At 46.7% G+C, this 24270-nt stretch overlaps 1 protein-coding gene across 5 annotated transcripts in view; it reads right to left on the bottom strand.

Moving 5' to 3' along the window:
- NDST1 (N-deacetylase and N-sulfotransferase 1) overlaps positions 1–24270 on the bottom strand; it is an 80104-nt gene that overhangs the window by 9998 nt on the left and 45836 nt on the right. For all 5 annotated transcript variants that reach the window (XM_057539966.1, XM_057539964.1, XM_057539965.1 and 2 more), the window contains 11 exons: positions 23892–23979; positions 16741–16895; positions 15906–16091; positions 14127–14255; positions 12329–12511; positions 11307–11403; positions 9958–10081; positions 7869–8043; positions 5015–5185; positions 4243–4352; positions 2437–2539 (listed from right to left, as the gene is read on the bottom strand). In XM_057539966.1, coding sequence (XP_057395949.1) covers positions 2437–2539; positions 4243–4352; positions 5015–5185; positions 7869–8043; positions 9958–10081; positions 11307–11403; positions 12329–12511; positions 14127–14255; positions 15906–16091; positions 16741–16895; positions 23892–23979 — 1521 coding nt within the window. The remainder of the gene's footprint in view (positions 1–2436; positions 2540–4242; positions 4353–5014; positions 5186–7868; positions 8044–9957; positions 10082–11306; positions 11404–12328; positions 12512–14126; positions 14256–15905; positions 16092–16740; positions 16896–23891; positions 23980–24270) is intronic.

The following is a 24270-nucleotide window of genomic DNA, read 5'->3' as shown; positions in this document are numbered from 1 at the left end:
AGGGGACATGGGTTCAAGCCCTGGTCCGGGAAGATCCCACATCCCACGGACCAACTAAGCCCGTGCACCACAACTACTGAGCCTGTGCTCTGGAGCCCGTGAGCTACAACTACTGAGCCCATGTGCCACAACTACTGAAGCCTGGGTGCCTAGAGCCCATGCTCTGCAACAAGACAAGCCCCCACAATGAGAAGCCCGTGCACCACAATGAAGAGTAGCCCCTGGTCACCACAACTAGAGAAAGCCCACACACAGCAATGGAGACCCAATGCAGCCAAAAAAAAATCTACAAACAATAAATGCTGGGGAAGGTGTGGAGAAAAGGGAACCCTCTTGCACTGTTGGTGGGACTGTAAGTTGATACAGCCACTATGGAGAACAGTATGGAGGTTCCCTAAAAAACTAAAAATAGAATTACTATATGACCCAGCAATCCCACTACTGGGCATATACCCAGAGAAAACCGTAATTCAAAAGGACACATGCACCCCAATGTTCATTGCAGCACTATTTACAATAGCCAGGTCATGGAAGCAACCTAAATGCCCATCAACAGACGAATGGATAAAGAAGTTGTGGTACATATATACAATGGAATATTACTCAGCCATAAAAAGGAACGAAATTGAGTCATTTGTTGAGACGTGGATGGATCCAGAGACTGTCATACAGAGTGAAGTAAGTCAGAAAGAGAAAAACAAATATCGTATATTAACACATGTATGTGGAACCTAGAAAAATGGTACAGATGAACCGGGTTGCAGGGCAGAAGTTGAGACACAGATGTAGAGAACGGACATATGGACACCAAGGGGGGAAAACTGCAGTGGGGTGGGGATGGTGGTGGGATGAATTGGGCAATTGGGATTGACATGTATACAGTGATGTGTATAAAATTGATGACTGATTAAAAAAAAAAAAAAAAAAAACGGAGTGGTGCAGAAGACCTAAATAGACAGTTCTCCAAAGAGGACATACAGATGACCAACAGGCACATGAAAAGACGTTCAACGTCACTAATTATTAGAGAAATGCAAATCAAAACTACAATGAGTACCACCTCACACTGGTCAGAATGGCCAAAATCAAAAATCTCCAAACCATAAATGCTAGAGAGGGTGTGGAGAAAAGGGAACCCTCCTACACTGTTGGTGGGAATGTAAATTGTTGCAACCACTATGGAAAACAGTATGGAAGTTCCTTAAAAAACTAAAACTAGATCTATACAATATGATCCAACAATCCTCCTCCTGGGCATATATCCAGAAAAGACAAAAACTCTAATTTGAAAAGATACATGCACCCCAATTTCATAGCATCACTATTTACAGTAGTCAAGATGTGGAAGCAACCTAAGTGTCCATCAACAGATGAATGGATAAAGAAGATGTGGTATATATATACACTATGAAATATTACTCAGTCATAAAAAAGAATGAAATATTGCCATTTGCAGCAATGTGGATGGACCTAGAGAATATCATACTAAGTCACACAGAGAAAGACAAATACCGTATGATATCACTTATATGTGGACTCTAAAGAATAAATCTATTTACAAAACAGACTCAGAAAACAAACTTATGGTTACCAAAGGGGAAAGGGAGGGGGGAGGGACAAAGTAGGAGTATGGGATTAACAGGTATACTGCTATATATAAAACAGATAAGCAACAAGAATTTACTGTATAACACAGGGAACAATATTCAGTATCTTGTAATAACCTATAATGGAAAATAATCTGAAAAATATATATATATATATCACTGAATCACTTTGCTGTGCACCTGAAACTACCACAATATTATAAATCAACTATACTTCAGTTCTTAAAAAATTATCAAGGGGTAATGGAAAAAAAAGGGAAATGTAACCAGAGTCACAGTGTGTGCCCTTTCCCCTATATCCTTATACATGCCGTCCTTTCCTACAAGAATGCCTTATCCTTCCATGCCATAGGTCCAAATACTACTCCATCCTTCCAGGCCCAACTCGAGAGACACGCCCCCCACCCCCCACCCCCACCTCGTCTGAGAAGCCTTCTTACCCATCCAACTTCAAGTGGCATGTCCTTGTTCTGAAGTCTCACAGCACTTGTTCATACCTAACTACACAAAACACTTCCTCCCTTGTATTCTACTTATTGGCACATGTGACTCATTTCCCTCCTAGACTAGGAGCTCCTTGAAGGCAAAGAACAGGTCTGATTCATTCTCAAAGCCCCATAGCATTCAGCCCTTGTAGAAGAAATACTCATTTGACTAAATCAATTGTGATCCACCATATCCCCTAGCCCACATTTCCTCCTGCTAAGAACACCACCCAAGAAATGCCAAAGCCATTGAGTGCTGGGTGTCAGGTAAAGAGAAGACTCCCTCCAGTACAGGGACCCCCATCATTTATTCCCCTGCCGCAGGCAGCAGGTCTGCTACTTACATCCAAGTCCATCTCTGGGTACTTCCGGCCCTTGCTTTTGCCTAGACACTTGGTTTTTCCTCCTTCGAGCAGTTGGCACCAAAATCCTTTCTTTGGATCAAACCTGTGAAGGTGGGGAAAGCCTGTGGATGGGAGCTGGCCCAGCCCGGCCCAGCCCCTTCCCACTTCAGGCAATGTTCACAGACTTCAGGAATGGCAGAGCCTACTAGAAAATCACAGGATCCACTCCCATATGCACACTCTGGTCTGTGGGACTGATACTTGCATCTGTTTGCCCAAGCTTTGGCTCTGGGCTCCACTAAACACACCTGCCCCCTCTTCCCAGCAGAAGGCAGGCCGCATGCTCTGAGATCTCTCTTCTCCTGACTGGGCAGGCTCAGTTCCTGCAGCAAATCCCTAACATGAACACTTCCCATCCTTCCTTATTCTGGGGATCCTCTTAGCACTCTCCAACTCAGGGGTGAGAACCCAGTAGGGGGAAAGAAGTTTAGTGGAGGTTCTTTTGCTTTTTAATAAATGCAATCTTTATCAAGAAATGCTGTATCTACAGTTGCATTTAAGCATGTGCATCACTGGAATGTTGTGTTTTTTTTAAAAATAAATTTCAGAAATGATAGAGCAAGACTGCCTTCAGAATTGAAGTCATGCTGGACCTTCAAAGGTACTTTTGGGAGAGGATATCTGATGCTGTCATGGGGAGGAGAGGCATAATGGCATCAGAATTCAGTCCCAGATCAGGAACCATTAGGAGGTTCTTGGGCATGAGGACAGAAGGAAAACAGAGTTCACATTTGGCAGGAGAGGGAGACAGGGATTTTTGAATGGGTCCCAGGGTAGGCACATGTGATGGTAATGGTGGTGGTGATGATGATGAGAGTAGCTATCATTTACTGAGATTAGTACATCCCGTGCACTGAGCCAAGAGCCCCACCCACATGCTTTCATTCAAGACAGTGACTCTCCGGAGGTAGGAATTATTACCTTTATCCCCAATTTATGGAGAAGGAAAGTGAGGCTTGAAGGAACTAAGACACATGTCCAAGGTCCACAGTTAAAGAAGATGTCTGGGATCCTAACCCAGGCATCTCTACTGCCACAGCCATACCCTCAGCTACTGCTCCTTTCTACCCTCAAAGGGAAGGACTGACTACCGTTCTCCACCTTCCGTTTTCAACTTACAAAGTAAGGAGAAGGGAATATTCTTGCTGAAGGGCTTTCCTAAGAAGGTAGCTGGGGAAGGTGACTATTTCTCCTTCTCTTGAGACTCCCTCCTTCAGATGTGTGTGTCACCTGTCTGTGACCCTCGGAGACAGCCTCTCCCCAGCCCTGAGCCCCTCAACATAGGCTGGCACTTATCCATCTTGGGACAGCGTTCTCAGTGCACTTGCACTGGGTTTTGAGTGATGGGAATGATTAGTCAATGACAATATTTATAGTATCTTTTTCCTTAAATTATATGTAAGTCATAATCTAATGATAAGAAACCCTTGTGGGAACTGGAGTTGCTCATTGCTGGTCTAACTTACTTAGGTAAAACACTCTGAAAATGTTCAGCCCAGAGTGAAAAGAACACCCCAGGTGTAGGACTGACCAGAGTCATCACATCACTTTTTCTTGAGTCAATATCTTTATTAATATGACTCAAGTCATGTTAACTTTCCTGCTAAACTGCCATCAGGGACATGCGTACTTTCTCACACTTGCTGACTCATCTGTGTTTTTCTCCTAATCATTCAAGCCCTTGGCTTTTGGGCCCAGGTGCCTGCTCAGGACATTCCCCTGTTGAAAGGCCAAGGTAACACTCACGCCAAGGTTTTGTGGTAGTCAATGGTGTTCGTCACCCCAAGGAACTTTTGCACTGTGTCCATCACTTTGGCAGGTTCTGTTCGCAGCAGTTTGCCATCCAAGACCAGAATCTGGAAAAAAAGAAAAAGGAGAGTGTGATCTGAACCTGTTTTCACTCCAGTGGCAAACAGGCCCCCAGTCTTCTGGGTCAGCAGCCATGGTTATAAACTGGGGACCCCACACTCTGTAGACTGCTTCTTCCTCCACCTGTGGACGGGAGGTGTCCCCAAGCCTCAGTCCTGGGCAGTCTAACTCCCTGCTTTCTGCCGGCTTCCTCTGACCGATGCCATCCTCTCCTAGGGTTTAGGCTATCGGCAAAACCCTGCTTGCCCCTCATATCCCTGTGATATCCCCTCTCTGCCTCTCTCCAAGTTTCCGGACCACATGTCACTCTCCTGCCTAAATCCTCCAAGGGCTTCCCTAAAATGCCTCAGCAATCTGGCCCCATCTACCTCTGCAACCAGGCTCTCCCTCCGTCACACACGCCTGTCTCCCTCACTCCCAGGGGCCTATCCCAGAACTTTCTGGGTACCCTTAGGGATACAGAGCCTGTTGTGATGGGACAAGGGCTTGGGATAAACAAGACAGAAACCTTTGAAGACCCCAAAGATCTAACTCTCCAATGACACCATGTCTGGCCCTGTAACTGGTAAAAGAGATTTTGAGGCTCTCTGCTAACCGCCCAGAGCCAGGGCTGTGATTGCCCTCCCGAGGGTCAGGGACAGGCAGCTACCTGGTTGGCGTGAAAGGAGCTGAGCCAGCGCTCGATGTGGGTGGCATACCAGCCGGGGACCAGGCAGCGGTTCTGGAGGGCACGCAGTTTCAAGGATGCATCTGGCGCAGCTGTGATCACCTCGTGGAAGGTGTACTTCAGGGCCACCGGGTCATCATGGGCTCGCTGGTGCTGCAGACAAGGGGAGAGAGAGGGTCAGCATGTCACGTGGAGGGACCAAAGGAAGAGGCTTTTGTGGGACAGAAACCAGGAGGCAGCCAGAAGACCCTGAGCTGGAATCAGGAGCCCCAGGTTCAAGTTCTGGTTCTACCTGTCATTACCCTTTGACTTCAGGGAAGTCATAGCCCCTCGGAGCCCTAGTTTCCCCATCTTTGCGAGATGGGAGATGGACTAGATCAGAGCTTCCAAATGCTGGTTGCTTCACACCATCTATGCAATTTCTGCCATATCCACAAACCACCTGTACGTGCCAAGTCAACCTAAGTTTCTTTACACTGAATCATCTTTCTTATTCACGTAAATGTATTTCAAAATAAAACTCAATACTGCCTCCATAAATAGAAAACTAGAATCAGTTGTCATATATAAAGGTAATCATTCATAAATACAATAAAAATAAAGCAATATTCTCAAACACCAGGCAGATACAAATGTCTGCTACTGGCCCTGATACAGTCAGGAGGGTGGGGTCCCTGTGATGGGATTGGTACCCTTGTAAGAAGAGGCACCAAAGAGTTCGCTTGCTTGCTCTGCCATGTGAGGACACAGTGAGAAGGTGGCTGTCTAAAAGCCAGGAGGAGAGCTCTCACCAGGAACCAAACCGACGGTCACCTTGATCTTGGACTTAGACTTCTAGGCTCCAGAACTGTGAGAAAAAAATTCTGTTGTTTAAGCCACCCAATCTATAATATTTTGCTATGGCAGCCCAAGCAGTCTAAGACAGGAGGATTGGGGAAGAATTGGAAAGGGGAAAACACCAGGTTTGAACCACCTAAAATAATGCCACGGGCAGTCAGCATCTGCAGAATTCCCAAGTCCAGAGATCAGGAACCTGTCCACCAGGGGTAACCCTCACGAGCCCCTACACCTCCACTGAGGACCACACAGAGCTCAGGTGGGGGAGGTGCAATAATGGTGCATAACAGCTCCCCCTCCTGACCTCCCCTCTGAGGCAGGCCACTGTCCTTCCTCTCCCTCCAGCACCTTCCTGGATCTTCCTGGTAGGAATTAGTCCCCCTTCTCCTTATCTCACCTCGACCATGGACAAAAGAAAGAACAGGGTCTTAGACCTGGAGGAGCTGGGTTCAAAATGGCAGCACATGAACTTGAGCTAGTCACCTGGCTTGCTGAACCTTGGTCTTCTCATCTGTGAAAGGGGACATGCACAAAGCCCTCTGCCCTCTAGAAAACTGCCGTGACGCTCCAATGAGGTGAAGATGTAGAGCAGGAGCATTAGAACAGAATGGGGATGGACTTCAGCCAGGGCCGCTTTCCCTCTACAGCCTTCTCCTTCCTCTTTCCTTCCCCCATAACAGCAGACAGCCAATCTCTGCTCATTGCCAGGAGGTGGGGAGCACTCGGCAGAGCAGAAAAGAGAAGTGGCCTTTGTTCCCCCACAGACAAAGCCCAGAGGGAAGGAGAATATTGGGATATAGACATAAAGTCCTAGAGAAGCAAGTAGAAGAGAGAGATTGCCCACCAGATGAGGAGGGTCCCCAGGCTTGGGGAGTGAGAGGAGAGAGAGAGGTCTGTGGGAACAGGGAGCAAAGAAGGTCTGCACCTGCCTCCTGCCAGCCTGTGGCCACAACGAGGCCCCAGAGACGAGGCTCAGAGGGTGGCCAGACCTAGAGGGGCCTTCCTGGACCGGCTCTAGACGAGGAAGCCCCACGCCCTGGCACTGTGGCATAATCCTAGGAAGACTGGTAGGCAGGGGAGGAAACCCCCAAAAGGCCAGAGCCTAAGCTTTCCTGTAAGCCCAGTGGAATGATGTTCAGAAATAAGTAAGTCAGGTCATTGAAATTAAAGAAACTTCTAGTTCTTACATAGTCAAGTAGGAACTAGGAGTCACACTCTCTAGCACAAACCGCAGTCCACGTAACTTCCTTACCTGATCGGGCATTTGCATTCTCCGCTAAGAATGGCAGGTCCTGTGTCTTGTCCTTCTCTGATTTCCCACCCCCCTCCCACCCCATGCCCAGCAAGGAGGCCACGGTTAGTATGAGCCCAGATCACTGTTCACCAAATCTAGGCTTCATCAAGATGGAACCAGCCTCCACCTCTTGTTGGTGTCAGAGTCAGAGGCAGGTCCCCAGATGAAGCTGGGAGGGTGAGCAGGTAACTCGGCTGGGATTCAACATGGATTTCTGCCTGGCTTCTCCGGGCTACAAGCGCAGTGGAGGCGGGGCCGTTCTTACCCACCACAGCATTCCAGGAGCCTACTGAGGGCTGGCACAAAGGAGGCGCATAATAAATATTTGCTGAGGGACTTCCCTGGTGGCCCAGGGGTTAAGAATCCGCCTGCCAATGCAGGGGACATGGGTTCGAGCCCTAGTCCGGGAAGATCCCACATGCCGTGGAGCAACTAAGCCCGTGCGCCACAACTACTGAGCCTGTGCTCTAGAGCCCACAAGCCACAACTACTGAAGCCCATGCGCCTAGAGCCCGTGCTCCGCAACGAGAGAAGCCACTGCAATGAGAAGCCCGTGCACCACAACGAAGACCCAACACAGCCAAAAATAAATAAATAAAATAAATTTAAATAAATAAATATTTGCTGGTATTTATTGGTGGCTGAGTGGTAGACAGAGCCCGTACCCCCACCCAGGGCCCCACCCCCACCCCCACCCCGGCTCACCTGGTACCAGGAATAGGCTCGGTCTGCTGGGTTGATGAGGATGGTCAAGACCTTGGCCTTGGGTAACAGGGCAGCCGCCCGCCGGGGAGCCACTTCCGAATCAAAGTAGTTGGCGCTTTTCTCAAAGTAGAAGTCAGAGGTGGTGTTGGAGGGGATAGGGAAGAACTCCATGTACCTGCAGGAAGCCCAGAGAGGAGGGCTCACGGGCAAGACCCAGGGTGAAGGGGTCTGAGGGACGCAGCTGGGAGGGCCGCGGTGGCTGGGGGTGGAACTTGAGAAAGCAAGCAGGCACATGGCTCTCAGTCAAACAAGGACTCACTTCTGGCAGGGGTCCTAGACGGAGTGGCCTCTTGGCAGTCTCCCTTTTATGAATTCATTCCTTTTTCGGGGAGACTCTGGGGTCAGGAGGATGTGAAGACTTGTGGGTGTGGTATGGGTGGCAGCGTATGGGAAGGGGGCTGTATCTTTCCATCCTAAATGGGATGGTCCCAGAGTGAAACTGGCAGGGCCCTAACTCTCACTGCCGCTAGGGGGCAAGCAGGGATGCCTCTGACCTGGGGACGCCAGCACTGAGGGGAGGGACGCCCTCTGCTGCCTCCAGACTGACTTCTGATGGTGCTTTCTAAGCTGCTACTGTGGACCAGGAGACAAGGCGGGGACGGGGTTCACCTCCTGCCACCCATACCCCCTCCCCGGCCTCATGCGGGAGAACCTGATAGCTTCCCAGATGAACCTCCCACGTCCCACCCAGAGTGACTGTCCACACCAGTCCTGTGAGACCACCTGTAGGTTGAGGGCCCCTCAGAAAACTAGGTGAACACTCCAGACCCTCCCAGGAGCACCTACTGAGGCAAAATAGAGGTACAACTTCAGGGGTGTGTGGGAACCAAAACCCACAAAGCCTACCCTAGTTAAGGGTGTAGGATCCCTACTCTATCCTATGAGACAGGGTTTCTCTGAGGTGGTCCCAGGGACCCCTTTATCGGAAATCAGAATCACCTGGGGGCTTGTGAGATTTCTGCACCCCTACAAACAAAGTCAAAATCTTGAGAATGGAGCCGAGAAACTGCTAGCTCTCTCACATTTCTGAATTTTCTTTACAAAATAGCATTTTTACGTCCACAATCCATAGTTTGTTATATCTAAATGGAGAAAGCTCTGAGAAAGAAGCTTTTTTCCTAAGTTTGTAGCAAAGACATTTGGCAGCAAAACCTGACTTATGAATCTTACTTGGCATAAATATTCACATACTTTGCTACAGATATATTAATGTATTTGCTAATGGGCACTGCCCCAGACCTTGGTGAAGGTGCTGTTAAATATATTGTGTCTCTCTAAATCCAGAAAGAGATGACTTTCAATAATCATCTGGCTACAGTGGGTTTTAGATAAGAGATTGTGGCAATATTGGAGCGAGAAATAGACAGGTAGATTGACAGACAGATGATTGGCTGATTGAAAGATAGACAGCTAGAAAGAGACTGATGGAAATACACACAGAAAAATACCACAACACAAACAGAAGAACGCCCATAATATCTCTATTCAGGTAAACCACTGACATAAAAATAATAAACAAGAGTAATACATGTGTTACAACCGCTGGGGAGAATCTGCAATTTCAACCACCTCCCCAGGAGACTCCCTGAAGGCTAGCAAGCCACCTCTGAAGGGCTCACAAGAACACCTCCTGCTCCACAGTCAGCCATCCACAGTGGGAAGGGCCAGCCTTCGCGTCAGAACCCTTGGATTTTAGCCCCAGCTCTCGGGACCTCGGGCATGTCCCTCTTCTCCTCTGGGACTCAGGGTGTTTCTGTGCAGGCAAGGGAGGGGCTGGGCTCTGATTTCTAGTATTCTCTGAGCCCAGGCAATAATGTAAAGGGGCAAAGGGCTTCCCCATCAACTATCCCATCTGTGACCAGTTTCCAGCATCATGACTCAAGGGTCACTGTGTTTTGTCCCTGTTTACAGGAACTAGCTGTGTGTAAGCGAGCTCCAGCTGCTTCCTGCTATGGCCACAGCAGACCTCCTCCTGGGCAGACTCCATGGCGACCATCCCATCCCACTGTTGACAGAAAGGCCCACTCACCAGTCGATGCCTTTGTGATAGTTGTGGCCGTTAAAAAACTGGATCTCCTCAAAGGTCTCGGAGCTGGGGTAGTTGCTGCTGAGGTCGGGGTGCATGCCCAGGAACAGGTAGAGGGCCGTGGTGCCTGGGGGGAGGGAAGGTAGGTGAGACCTGGGCCCAGCACCCCAACACAAAGATGGAGTCTGAAATTCTGGGTTCTGGTCCTGGCTCTCCATTACTCACTGGGAGATACTGGAAAAGTCCCTTCCCTTCTCTGGGTTTAGTTTCCTCATCTCTATCATGAAGGAATCATACTAAACTCAGGATGGGCAAATACATGGCTTGCATGTGGGCATGCCAACTCCTGCATCCACTGCAGACGTCACTAATCCATCACGGCATTCTTCATCACTAAACAAAGACTTGGCCTCAGAATCCTCTCACCACTGTACTCCAGCAGTCATGTCCACTTGATTACTGTCTCCTCATAATCCAGGAATTAGACGGTTTCTGCTGGTCCCTTCTGGCTCTGGGCCTCTGTGCTCTATGGCACTTGGGAGGAACTCAAGGACAAGGGAGTTCCAGACTCTCGTGTGCTGATAAGAAATTCTTGAAGGGCTAAGAAATCTGGCTCAGATGCCTCCTCTTTGGGTACCCTTCCTTCACTCATACTCCCTCCCCTAATTGACAGTACAGGACCGACCCCCTCCTTTAGAGAGTTCATTCCTTTCCTACGTGTGAGTCTACAGTTAATATGCTATAATGAGAGGTTCCAGAAGAGAAGGAGACTACAGAGTTTGGTGATCAAGAGTATAAGTTTTGGGGTCACAGAGACCAGGGTTCCAGACCTGGATCTGCCATTTCCTAACTAAATGTGTTAGGGAAAGTCACTTAACTTCTCTGAGCCTTGAGTGTTTTGTCTGTAACATGGGAGTACCCATCCATGCCATATAGTGCGCATGGTAAATACTTAGCAACCATCTCTCCACTGCTCCCTCCTGCACCTCTGGCAGACATGACTAATTGATCACAGTCTTCTTTGCTCTGAACCAGTTTTGCCTGGCCCTGCTCCAACTTGCAGAGTAGCTGATCTGGGCTTCTCTGATTTGACTCTGAGACTCCCAGCAGGACACAGGGAGAGCTCCCTGAGGCTGTGGTTCAGGACAGATAGGAGAATCCAATGCCCAACCTCTATCCTCTTCCCACCTCCACACTGATGGGCAATTCATGTTCACCCCAGCTTCACTCTCACTTCCTGGGAAAGAGGGGGCAGATTACTGGGGAGTGGGACTAGGGCATGGTGGCCCCCAGAATTCTGTGGCTGAGAGAGCAGGCACTGGGGGAGGCTGGTCAAGAGTGGAGAGACCTGCCTGTTTTCTGGGGGCCAATGATGAGGAGCTTTGGGAAGCGGTCACATGTCTTCTCCTTGGACCAGATGTCTTTATGGCGTTTGTCTTCACAGGGATCCTAAAACAACAGGGGAAGAGATGTCAGGGGTGCCCAAGAATGGACACTGGACTCCCACTGCACATGGATATGTGGCTCTTACAGCCCTGAATGACAAATGTAACTGCATGTGTCCTTGTCACATCCCCATCTTGGGACACTGAACGGCTGGCAGGCAGCGACCATGTCTAGTCAGTCTCACGCTCCCAGACATAGCCTAGTAAAATGCTCAGCACAGCACTTGGCTCATGAGCTCCTATTGTTGAATTTAAAAGTTCAGCAAGAGGTCAGCAAACTTTCTCTATAAAGTTTAGTAAATCTTTTGAAATGTTTAGTAAATATTGTATTTTAAGCTTGGGTACTATCCGGTCTGTTGCAACTACTCAACTCTGCTGTTGTAGACTGAAAGCAGCCACAGATGGTATGTACAAGAATGAGTGTGGCCATGTTCCAATAAAACTTTATTTACAAAAACAGACTGCAGGCCAGACTGGCTCACAAGCCATGGTTTGTGGACCCCTGAGACCATCAATTCCAGCTTCTGCTTCCAGTTTTTGACAGCGCCCTGGGGCAACTTCCCCAAGAACTATCCCCCAAGCCCTGTGATCAGTCCCCTTTCCCACGCTCAGAGCCTGCTGGAGTGAGAAGGTACATGCCAGGCAGGGCAGCTGCTTTCCGCACTTGTTTACACTGTGTTCACCTACAGTTCTGTGGTGCTGTTTTTCAGAGGCTGTATGCATGCACATAGGTCTGTGTGGGAGGTCTAGTGTGCACAAGAGCAAGCAAGCATGCCCATGCTGGTGAGCAAGTGTGCACCTGAGTTTACACTTGAGAGAGCATGAGGGCCTGAGAACTGAGTCCCTGAGACCATACCTGGGGTGCATGCCCGTGGGTGGTAGGCCTTCCATTCCTGCAATGAGGCACCCAGGCCACCCACCCCACCCACCTGCCAGAGCGGGTCCTTCTCCTCAGAGAAGATCTGGAAGTACTTCTGGGCCAGCTGCACCGGGGGCAGTGTCTGCAGCCGGAGGTTGGTCCAAGAGTGCAGGAAACGCACCAGGTGCTTGAAGGTGTACAGGCCCAGGCGGTCGTTCCCGTAGTTGGACAGGTGCGTCATGAAGATGCTGATCTGCTCCAGAGAGGGAAGATGTTAGGCGGGGCCAGTTAGCCTCTGAGCCCCTTTCACTACCTTCACCCCCACTTCTGACCCTCTGGTCTTGCTTGAGCTTGTAGGGCCGCTCAATGACCAGTCCAAGGTTCACCGGGGCCGTCAATAAACTCACTGTGTGACCTTGGGCTAGGTACAGCCAGGTGAATCTGGTCTGACTGACACCTGAAAGGGGAAGCTGACCTCCTGTGCAGTCATATGGGTGCTCTTTTGTACTTATTTGGCAGGAGGGTGAGGGGGTGCATGGAAGATAAGGGGTACACGGTTACCCCATAAAGCTGATAACACCACCACTTGATATCTATCTAATATTATTAAAGCATGGATGATTATTTCCATTTTACAGATAAGGAGAGACCCAGAAAGTTCAGCTGAACTTTCAGCTGAACTATATATATAGTGCATTTTAAACTATCTATCTATCTATGTAGATATATAGTTTAATATATACCTTAACAAATTCAGTTTACTATGTATATTAATATACAATATTTATATATTTATACACACACACAAAGACTGGAAAAAGAACAGACAAAAATGCTAACACTATTGGACTTCCCTGGTGGCGCAGACTAATAAGAACCTGGTGTATAAAAAGTAAAATTAAAAAATTAAAAAGAAATAAAATAAACACACAAAATAACAAGTTAAAAAAAAAAAAAAACGAATCCGCCTGCCAATGCAGGGGACACGGGTTCAAGCCCTGGTCCGGGAAAATCCCACATGCCGTGGAGCAACTAAGCCCGTGCGCCACAACTACCGAGCCTGCGCTCTAGAGCCCGTGAGCCACAACTACTGAGCCTGCGTGCTGCAACTACTGAAGCCTGTGTGCCTAGAGCCAGTGCTCCACAACAAGAGAAGCCACCACGATGAGAAGCCCACACACCACAACAAAGAGTAGCCCCCGCTCACTGCAACCAGAGAAAACCCGTGCTCAACAACGAAGACCCAACGTAGCCAAAAATAAATAAATAAATAAATTTATTTTTTTTAAAAAGTGCCAATACTATTGTATGGAATTGCAAGATTATAAAAGGAAAACAAAGACTGCTCAGGGGCTTCCCTGGTGGCGCAGTGGTTGAGAGTCTGCCTGCCAATGCAGGGGACACGGGTTCAAGCCCTGGTCTGGGAAGATCCCACATGCCGCGGAGCAACTGGGCCCGTGAGCCACAACTACTGAGCCTGCGTGTCTGGAGCCTGTGCTCCGCAACAAGAGAGGTCGCAATAGTGAGAGGCCCGCGCACCGCGATGAAGAGTGGCCCCTGCTTGCCACAACTAGAGAAAGCCCTCGCACAGAAACGAAGACCCAACACAGCCATAAATAAATAAACAAACAAACAAACAAACAAATAAATAAAGTCTTTCTTAAGAAAAAAAAAAAAGACTGCTCAGATTCTCCACCAAGGTCATGCAGCGGAGCGGGGACACAGCCAGGGCTAGAGTGCGGGTTACCCAACTCCTGGCCGCATACTTGCTCCTGTCCACCCCCCCAGGCCTGGGAAGGCCTGCCTCAGCTGCAGACGACTGTCCTCCCTGGCTCCTCACCACCAGCCAAGGGCTGTGGAGCACTCACAGGGTTGAGGAGCACTGTGAGGAAGAGCTCGCCCCCGTTGATGATCTTGTCCAGCTCACTGGAGCCGCCTGGGTACTCGTTGTAGAAGATCGTGTGTGTGAAGAGGCCGCAGGTCTGCCGCGGGAGGACCTGAGGATGGGGCGGGAGAGAGGAGCTATGGCTTCTCCAGGGACAGATGGTGATGAGCAGGGTCACCAGAAAGGTGACCTCAGAAAGGCAGCCTCTTGTGTGACCACACAGCCCCCCAACCCTTGGGGGTCTTCTCCACCAAAGAACTGCAGCCTGTGACACTCCCCCAAGTGAGCCCATGGGCCCTTGCCATTTTACATATGTACACACTTTTCATATTTCTCTCTACAAAATGAGCAGACTCCAAAGTAACAGGGACAGGCAAGTGAGAATCTTTCTGGAAACTTGGACTGTATGCCCAGCGAGGGTCCCCGCCCCTCTCTAGAGCAGCTCTCCCAGGCACACTCTGTGACCTCTCTCCTGGCTTTAGAACCTGCCTCGTAGCATTCTTGGTTGTACACTGGTTTAGCTGTTTAGTATGCGATCCAGGAGGGCAGAGAACTCACCCGTCTCGTCACCGCCTCATCCCCAGAGTCAGTAGGAACGCCTGGGAGGTCAGTGGATAGACGGATGCAGGCATGAATCTGGCCTTCCCATAGCTGCCCATCTGGACTGATGAGAACCATCTAGCCACTCCAGTGGCTGAGGCCAAATACCTGGAGTCATCCTTGCCTTACCTCTCTCTCCCATACTCTATATCCAACTCATCAGCAATTCCTGTTGGCTCTAACTTCTAAATATGTCCAGAATGTGATCACGTCCCAGCATTGCACCCTGGTCCAAGCCACTATGCCTCAACGGGAAGACTGCAGCGGCCTCCTAACTGGTCTCCCTGCTCCCCACTTGGCCCCCTACAGGCTTTGCAACTCATAGCAGCCAGAATGATGGAAATCCTCTTAAAATATGAGTTAGATCATAAGAGCACTCCATTCAAAACCCTCCCATCACAGGCTAAAAGCTAAAGTCCATCCAGTGGCCTTATGTTGCCCTGCATGATCTGGTCCATCAATCACCCCTCTGACCTCATCTCCTACCACCTCCTCCCAACTTGCTCCCTTCCAGCCATACTTGTCTCTTAGTTGGTCCTCAAAACCACGCAGCACAAGCCTGCCTCAGGGCCTTTGCACTTGTTTTCTCTGCCACGCATGCTCTTCCTCATGTAGCAGCATGGCTCATTCCCAGGAAGGCTCTCCCTAACCATCCTGTTTAAGCTTCTCCTCTCCTCAGCACCCCCTGTCTCCATTCCCTGCTTGATTTTTCTCCACAGCACTTATGCCATCTGAACATTGTATACTTTACACAGTTAGGAACGCACTGTCTCCTGCCACTAGAATGTCAGGTCTACAAAGGTGAGGACTTTTGTTGATTTTGTGCACTTCAGTATTCCCAGATTTTGTGCACTTCAGTATTCTGTAGAAAAGGGACAGACACACATTTTACATAAGCCAACAAATGGATGAGACAGAGGCCTATCCCAGGGCCTCATTAGAGGCCCCTTAAAGAATGCTCATCTCCTGATCCCCTGTCACAAAAGCATAGGAGTAGCTCATGAAAGAGGCAGACTGGCAGTCCTCCTTCCCTGGGATAGAGAGCCTCAGGTGACAGAGGGAACAGTAGAAAGTGGCCTGAAACCCCTAACCAGCTCCCCAGACTCATGCTTCCCAGGATAGCATGTGCATACCTGCCTCCCAGGCTCTGGGCCGCACTCACCATGATGCCGTTGTGGATGAAGCCACGGCGGTAGCGGGCTGGCTTCAGGTGGGGGTACTCCTCCGTGCTGGTCACGCGGATGTTCCACACCTGCTTCCAGGCCTCGTACAGCTGCACGTGCACAGGGTACACGCCCGAGTGGTGGGGCGCCACTGCATACCCCATGTCTGTGGGAATGCCGTGCTCCTGGGGAGAGGAGGGCCAGGGCAGGGTGAGCACAGGATTTCTTCCCCTCTGGGCTTTATCTCCCCTTTGCAGAGAAAAATCAGGGGCTAGAACGGCAGAGCAGTGGGTCTGAGCCCTTGAGGTGCAGATGGGGAAGCTGAGGCTCAGGGCCCAGAGTCTCGGAAAGAGGCACCAGCTGAGCCGGGACTCCAACTCGGCCCAGCGTTCACTTCCTCCAGCACCAGGAGTGAGGAACAAGGATGGGTGCTGTTCCTGCCTCTCTTGGCCTCTGACTGGCTGGTGGCTCAGGCTGAGCCAGCAAGCAGGCTCATCCCCTCCTTGCTGGGCATCTCCTCCAGCCTTCTGGGGTACCCACTCTAGCCTGAAGATGAGAGCTTGGGCTCAGGGAGCAAAAAGGCCTGGGTTTAAGTCCTGCACGGACCTCTTATTAGCTGGTGTGGCCTCCCAGAGCTCCAGTTTCTTGTTTAAAATGAGGCTATTGAGGTACCGGCCTCTTGGGATCCCTGTGAGGCTTCAGTGAGACAGCAGCTATAAAGATGTTAATAAAAAGCTGTCAGACGAACTGCAAAAGCAGCACAAGGCCAGTAGTTCTGACCCCCAGCCCAGCCCCGAGCCCTCCCGGCTCTGCCCTGTAGGGAATCTTACTCACGACAGCGAACTTCTTGTTCAGGGCCATCTGCTCAGCCAGTACGGACTGGTTGTGGAAAAGGTGGGGCTGCATGTGGCTCCACATGTGGGGGAACCACCAAAACTCCTTCACGTACGACAGCAGCAGGTCGTCCCCCGCGTCCTCAGCATCGGTACCTACAGCCCGAGCACAGGCAGCTCAGCCCGGCCCACCTGCCACGAGGCCCGGGGATGGGTGTGCACGGCCACAGCCCACCTGAGAGCTGCTTAGAGTAGTTCCGTGAGCTACAGTGTGGGGCAGATAGAGCCCCAGTCCAGGGCCCTGGATTCGAGTACTGCCTTGACTCAGTGGGTGACTTTGGCCAAGTACTCCCCCCATCTCTGGCCCTTGGGGCCTGTCTATGCAATATGCAGTTCAGAGGCAATGATTCTAATGGTTTCTTCTAGCTCTGACTTGCCTACTCTGATCCTATTCCTATTTTTCTACTGGGTCATTTGTCTTTTACTTATTGACTTGTAGATGCTCTTTGTATATGTACAAGATGTTTAACCCTGTCTTGTGTATATCACTACAACTACATCTGATATACTAAGGGTTAAGAATATAAAAATACACACAGACAACCAAGTGTTGCTCTTATTTGGCTTTGGAGCTATGCTGCAGACTTTCCTCCCAGAACTTCAGACTAATAGGGTTTGCCTAGAATTCAAGAGAGGCTGTCCTCACTGTGGTCCACGCAAAAGGCAGCTCGAGGGAATGCTCACTACAGATGACTACTCAGAGGCTGTTCCCTCCTGCCCAGTCCTAAGGGGCAGCTTGTGAGGACCTTGGGAAAGCCCCCAAGAGGAGGGCAAGTATGAACCAGGTAACCCTGAGCCTTCAACCTCAACCCTTAAGACTCAAAAATAAAAAATAAACTCATTCCAGATGAAGGAACAAAATAAAAACCCACAAGACCAATTAAATGAAATGGAGACAGGCAACCTACCTGAAGAAGAATTTAGAGTAATGATAGTAAAGATGATCCAAGATCTTGGAAAAAGAGTAGAAGCACAGATTGTGAAGATACAAGAGATGTTTAACAAAGAGCTAGTGATTTAAAGAACGAACAGAGATGAAGAATACAATAACTGGAATGAAAAATACACTAGAAGGAATCAACAGCAGAATAATTGAGGCAGAAGAATGAATAAGTGAGCTGGAAGACAGAATGGTGGAAATCACTGCCACAGAACAGAAAAAAGAAAAAAGAACGAAAAGAAATGAGGACAGTCTCAGAGACCTCTGGAACAACATTAAATGCACCAACATTTGCATTATAGGGGTCCCTGAAGGAGAAGAGAGAGAGAAAGGGCCTGAGAAAATATATGAAGATATTATAGCAGAAAACTTCCCTAACAGGAGAAGGAAACAGTCACTCAAGTCCAGGAAATGTGGAGAGTCCAATACAAGATAAACCCAAGGAGGAACATGCCGAGACACATACTAATCAAACTGACAAAAATTAAAGACAAAGAAAAAATATTAAAAGCAACAAGGGAAAAGCAACAAATAACATACAAGGGAATCCCCAAAAGGTTATCAGCTGATTTTTCAGCAGAAACTCTGCAGGCCAGAAGGGAGTGGCACGATATATTTAAAGTGATAAAAGGGAAAAACCTACAACCAAGAATACCCAGCAAGGCTCTCGTTCAGATTTGATGGAGAAATCAAAGCTTTACAGACAAGTAAAAGCGAAGAGAATTCAGCACCACCAAACCAGCCTTAGAACAAATCCTAAAGGAACTTCTCTAGGCAGAAAAGAAAAGGCCACAACTACAATCAAGAGAATTACAAATAGGAAAGCTCACCAGTAAAGGCAACATAAAGTAAAGGTAGGAAATCATCCACACACAAATATGATATCAAAACCAGCAATCGTGAGGAGAGTACAAATGCAGGATATTGGAAATGCATTGGAAATTAAGAGACCAGCAACTTAAAACAATCTTGTACATATATAGACTGCTATATCAAAACCTCATGGGAACTGCAAACCAAAAGTCTATGATAGACACACACACAAAAAAGAAAAAGCAATCCAAACACAATACTAAAGATAGACATCAAATCACAAGAGAAGAGAACAAAAGAGGAAGGGAAGAAAAAAGACCTCCAAGTCCAAAACAATTAACAAAATGGCAATAGGAACATACATTTCAATAATTACCTTAAATTAAATGGATTAAATGCTTCATCCAAAAGACATGGGCTCGCTGAATGGATACAAAAACAAGACCCATATATATGTCATCTACAAGAGACCCACTTCAGACACAGGGACACAGACAGACTGAAAGTGAGGGGACAGAAAAAGATATTCCATGCAAATGCAAATCAAAAGAAAGCTGGAGTAGCAATACTCCATATCAAACAAAATAGACTTTAAAATAAAGACTCTTACAAAAGACAAGGAAGGACACTACATAATGATCAAGGGATCAATCCAAGAAGAAGATATAACAATTGTAAATATATATGCACCCAACATAGGAGCACCTCAATATATAAGGCAAATGCTAACAGCCATAAAAGGGGAAATGAACAGTAACACAATAATAGTAGGGGACTTTAACACCCCACTAACACCAATGGACAGATCATCCAGACAGAAAATCTACAAGGAAACACAAGCCTTAGACCAGATGAACTTAACTGATATTTATAGGACATTCCATCTGAAAGCAGCAGAATACACTTTCTTCTCAAGTGCACATGGAACATTCTCCAGGATAGATCACATCTTGGGCCACAAATCAAGCCTTGGTAAATTTAAGAAAATTGAAATCATATCAAGCATCTTTTCTGACCACAAGGCTATGAGATTAGAAATTAACAACAGGAAAAAAAACTTTAAAAAACACAAACACATGGAAGCTAAACAATATGTTACTAAACAACCAACGGATCACTGAAGAAGTCAAACAGGAAATCAAAAAATACCTAGAGACAAGTGACAATGAAAATACAACAGTCCAAAACCTATGGGATGCAGCAAAAGCTGTTCTAAGAGGGACGTTTACAGCAATACAATCTTACCTCAGGAAACAAGAAAAATCTCTGAAGAAAGGTTATTCAGAGATTAATAGGCTAATAAACAACCTAACCTAACACCTAAAGCAACTAGAGAAAGAAGAACAAAGAAAACCCAAAGTTAGTAGAAGAAAAGAAACCATAAAGATCAGAGCAGAAATAAATGAAATAGAGACAAAGAAAACAATAGAAAAGATCAATGAAACTAAAAGCTGGTTCTTTAAAAAGATAAACAAAATTGATAAACCTTTTGCCATACTCATCAGGAAAAAAAGGGAGAGAATTCAAATCAATAAAATTAGAAATGAAAAAGGAGAAGTTACACTGGACACCACAGAAATACAAAGGATCATAAGACAATGCTACAGGCAACTATGGGCCAATAAAATGGACAACCTAGAAGAAATGGACAAATTCTTAAAAAGCTACAATTTTCCAAGACTGAACCAGGAAGAAATAGAAAATATGAACATACCAATCACAAGTACTGAAATTGAAACAGTGATCAAAAAACTCCCATCCAACCAAAGTCCATGACCAGATGGCTTCACAGGTGAAGCATTTAGAGAAGAGTTAACACCTATCCTTCTGAAACTCTTCCAAAAAATTACACAGGAAGGAATACTCCCAAGCTCATTCTATGAGGTCACCATCACCCTGATACCAACACCTGGCAAAGATACCACAAAAAAAGAAAATTAAAGGCCAATATCACTGATGAACATAAATGCAAAAATACTCAACAGAATACTAGCAAATCGAATCCAGCAACAGATTAAAAGGATCACACAACATGATCAAGTGGGATTTATCCCAGGAATGCAAGGATTCTTCAGTATCTGCAAATCAATCAATGTGATACACCACATTAATAAACTGAAGAATAAAAATCATACGATCATCTCAATAGATGTAGAAAAAGCTTTTGACAAAATTCAACACCTATTTATGATAAAAACTCTCAAGAAAGTAGGCATAGAGGGAACTTACCCCAACATAATAAAGGCCATATATGACAAACCCACAGCTAACATCATTCTCAATGGTGAAAAGCTGAAAGCATTCCCTGTAAGATCAGGAACAAGGCAAGGATGTCCACCGTCACGACTTTTATTCAACATGGTTTTCCAAGTCCTAGCTATGGCAGTCAGAGAAGAAAAAGAAATAAAAGGAATCCAAATTGGAAAAGAAGAAGTAAACCTGTCACTGTTTAAAGATGACATTATACTGTACATAGAAAATCCTAAAGATGCTACAAGAAAACTACTAGAGCTCATCAATGAATGTGGTAAAGTTGCAGGATACAAAATTAATACAGAGAAATCTCTTACATTACTACACACTAACAACAAAAGATGAGAAAGAGAAATTAATGGGACTTCCCTGGCAGTCCAGTGGTTAAGACGCCATGCTTCCAATGCAGGGGGCGCGGGTTCGATCCCTGGTCAGGGAACTAAGATCCCACATGCCGCATGGCGCAGCCAAAACGTAAAAAGAAAAGAAAGAGATATTAAGGAAACAATCCCATTTACCATCGCATCAAAAAGAATAAAATACCTAGGAATAAAAGTACCTAAGGAGGCAAAAGACCTGTACTCTGAAAACTATAAGACGCTGATGAAAGAAATTGAAAATGACACAAACAGATGGAAAAATATACCATGTTCTTGGATTAGAAGAATCAATATTGTCAAAATGACCATACTACCCAAGGCAATCTACAGATTCAATGTAATCCCTATCAAACTACCAATGGCATTTTTCACAGAACTAGAAAAAAAATTTTTTTAATTTGTATGGAAACACAGAAGACCCTAAATAGCCAAAGCAATCCTCAGAAAGAAAAACGGAGCTGGAGGCATCAAGCTCCCTGACTTCAGGCTATACTACAAAGCTACAGTAATCCAAACAGTATGCTACTGGTGCAAAAACAGAAATACAGATAAATGGGACAGGACAGAAAGCCCAGAGGTAAACCCATTCACCTATGGTCAATTAATCTATGACAAAAGAGACAAGAATATACAATGGAGAAAAGACAATCTCTTCAATAAGTGGTGCTAGGAAAACTGGACAGCTACATGTTAAAGAATGAAATTAGAACATTCCTTAACACCATACACAAAAATAAACTCAAAATGGATCAAATAATGTAAGGCCAGACACTATAGAACGCTTAGAGGAAAACATAGGCAGAACACTCTTTGACATAAATCACAGCAATATCTTTTTTGATCCACCTCCTAGAGTAATGAAAATAAAAACAAAAATAAACAAATGTGACCTAATTAAACCCAAAAGTTCTGCACAGCAAAAGAAACCATAAACAAAATGAAAAGACAACCTACAGAATGGGAGAAAATATTTGCAAAGGAAGTGACTGACAAGGGATTAATCTCCAAAATATACAAAACAGCTCAGGCAGCTCTCTGTCAAAAAAACAAACCACTCAATCAAAAAATGGGCAGAAGATTTAAATAGACATTTTTCCAAAGAAGATATACAGAAGGCCAAAAAGCACTTGAAAAGACGCTCAACATCACTAATTAGTAGAGAAATGCAAATCAAAACTACAATGAGGTATCACCTCACACTGGTCAGAATAGCTATCATCAAAAAGTCTACAAACAGGGACTTCCCTGGGGGTCCAGTGGTTAAGACTCCGTGCTTCCAATGCAGGGGATGTGGATTCAATCTCTGCTCAGGGAACTAAGATCCCACATGCCGCGCAGTGCAACCAAAAGAAAGTCTACAAATAATAAATGCTGGAGAGGGTGCAGAGAAAAGGGAACCCTCCTGTACTGTTGGTGGGAATGTAAATTGGTACAACCACTATGGAAAACAGTATGGAGGTTCCTTAAAAAACTAAAATTAGAATTACCATATGATCCAGCAATCCCAGTCCTGGGCATATATCCAGAGAAAACCATAATTTGAAAAGATACATGCACCCCAATGTTCACTGCAGCACTATTTACAATAGCCAAGACATGGAAGCCACCTAAATGTCCATCAACAGACAAATGGATAAAAAAGATGTGGTACATATATACAATGGAATATTACACAGCCATAAAAAAGAATGAAATAATGCCATTTTGCAGCAACATGGATGGACCTAGAGATTATCATACTAACTAAGCCAGACAGAGAAAGGCAAATATCGTATCACTCATATGTGGAAGCTAATTTTTTAAAAAATGATACAAATGAACTTATTTACAAAACAGAAACAGACTTACAGATAACAAAAATGGTTACCTAACTTATGGTTACCTAAGGGGAAACATGGTGGGGAGGGATAAATCAAGAGCTTGGGATTAACATACACTACCATGTATAAAATAGATAACCAACAAGGACCTACTGAATAGCACGGGGAACTCTACTCAATAGTCTGTGATGGGGGAATTCCCTGGTGGTGCAGTGTTTAGGACTCCACACTTTCACTGCTGAGGGCCTGGGTTCAATCCCTGGTCAGGGAACTAAGATCCCACAAGCCAGGCAGCACAGCCAAAAAAAAAAAAAATTCTGTGATAACCTATGGGAGGAAAGAATCTAAAAAAGAATAAATATATGTATAACTGAATGACTCTGCTGTACACCTGAAACTAACACAACATTGTAAATTAACTATACTCCAATAAAATTTAAAAAAAAAAAGAAAAACTCATGACAGTGCTCATCTCTGGGATGGGTACAATTATAGGGCATTTTCATTTTCTCTGCTATATATTTCTGTAAAATTCTTAAAATTCAACCAATTCCTTTCTAAGGCAGAAGTAGTACAAAGAATATTAAAAGGTGGTGGTGAGAGGGAGACAAGAGGGAGAAGATGCCCACCCCCTGAACAGCAGAGCCTGAGGCCCGGGGACAGATGAGTGGGGGCCATCGTGTGTCACTGCTGTCTCCAAATGCCCTCTGCCTGGGGCTGAGACTGCTCTGTGGGCTGTCTGGCTCTGGGAGAGGCCACAGAGGTCAAATGTGGCCCCAAGGGGGCCCATCCGCCCACCTGCTGACCCCATGGCATAGCACTCCGAGGGTCTGGATGTTGAGGGCCCCTGGAAGTTGCTAGTGGGGGCAGAGCCAGGCCCACTTACCTGTGTGGAAGAATTTCCCTGAGTAGCCCAGGTTGAAAGTGAAGTTTGGGATGTGTGTCCGTAGTTCATTCTGCGTATCAAATAGGGCCTAGGATAGGCAGAGTGGGGAGAAAGGGGTGAGGGGAAGCCAGAAGTTCCCCGCTCCTCCCATAAGGGTCCAGAAGGGTCCTGGTCCTGCAGGACCAACTACAAAGTTTGCAGGGCCCATAGAAAAATGAAAATAGGGACCCTTGCTGAAAGATTGTTAAAAAAGTCAAGAAGGAAATAGCAGAGCATTATCTTGAATGGGCCCCTTCCAAGCATGGGGTCCTGTGTGACTATACAGGTCCCATACCCATGAAGCCAGCCCTGTGCTGCCACCTCCACCAGGCCTCTGGCA

This window comes from Balaenoptera acutorostrata, chromosome 2, assembly GCF_949987535.1.
Source record: "Balaenoptera acutorostrata chromosome 2, mBalAcu1.1, whole genome shotgun sequence".
Lineage (NCBI taxonomy): Eukaryota > Metazoa > Chordata > Mammalia > Artiodactyla > Balaenopteridae > Balaenoptera > Balaenoptera acutorostrata.
Note: the sequence above shows the minus strand (reverse complement) of the source record. Positions and strands in the feature narration are given on the sequence as shown.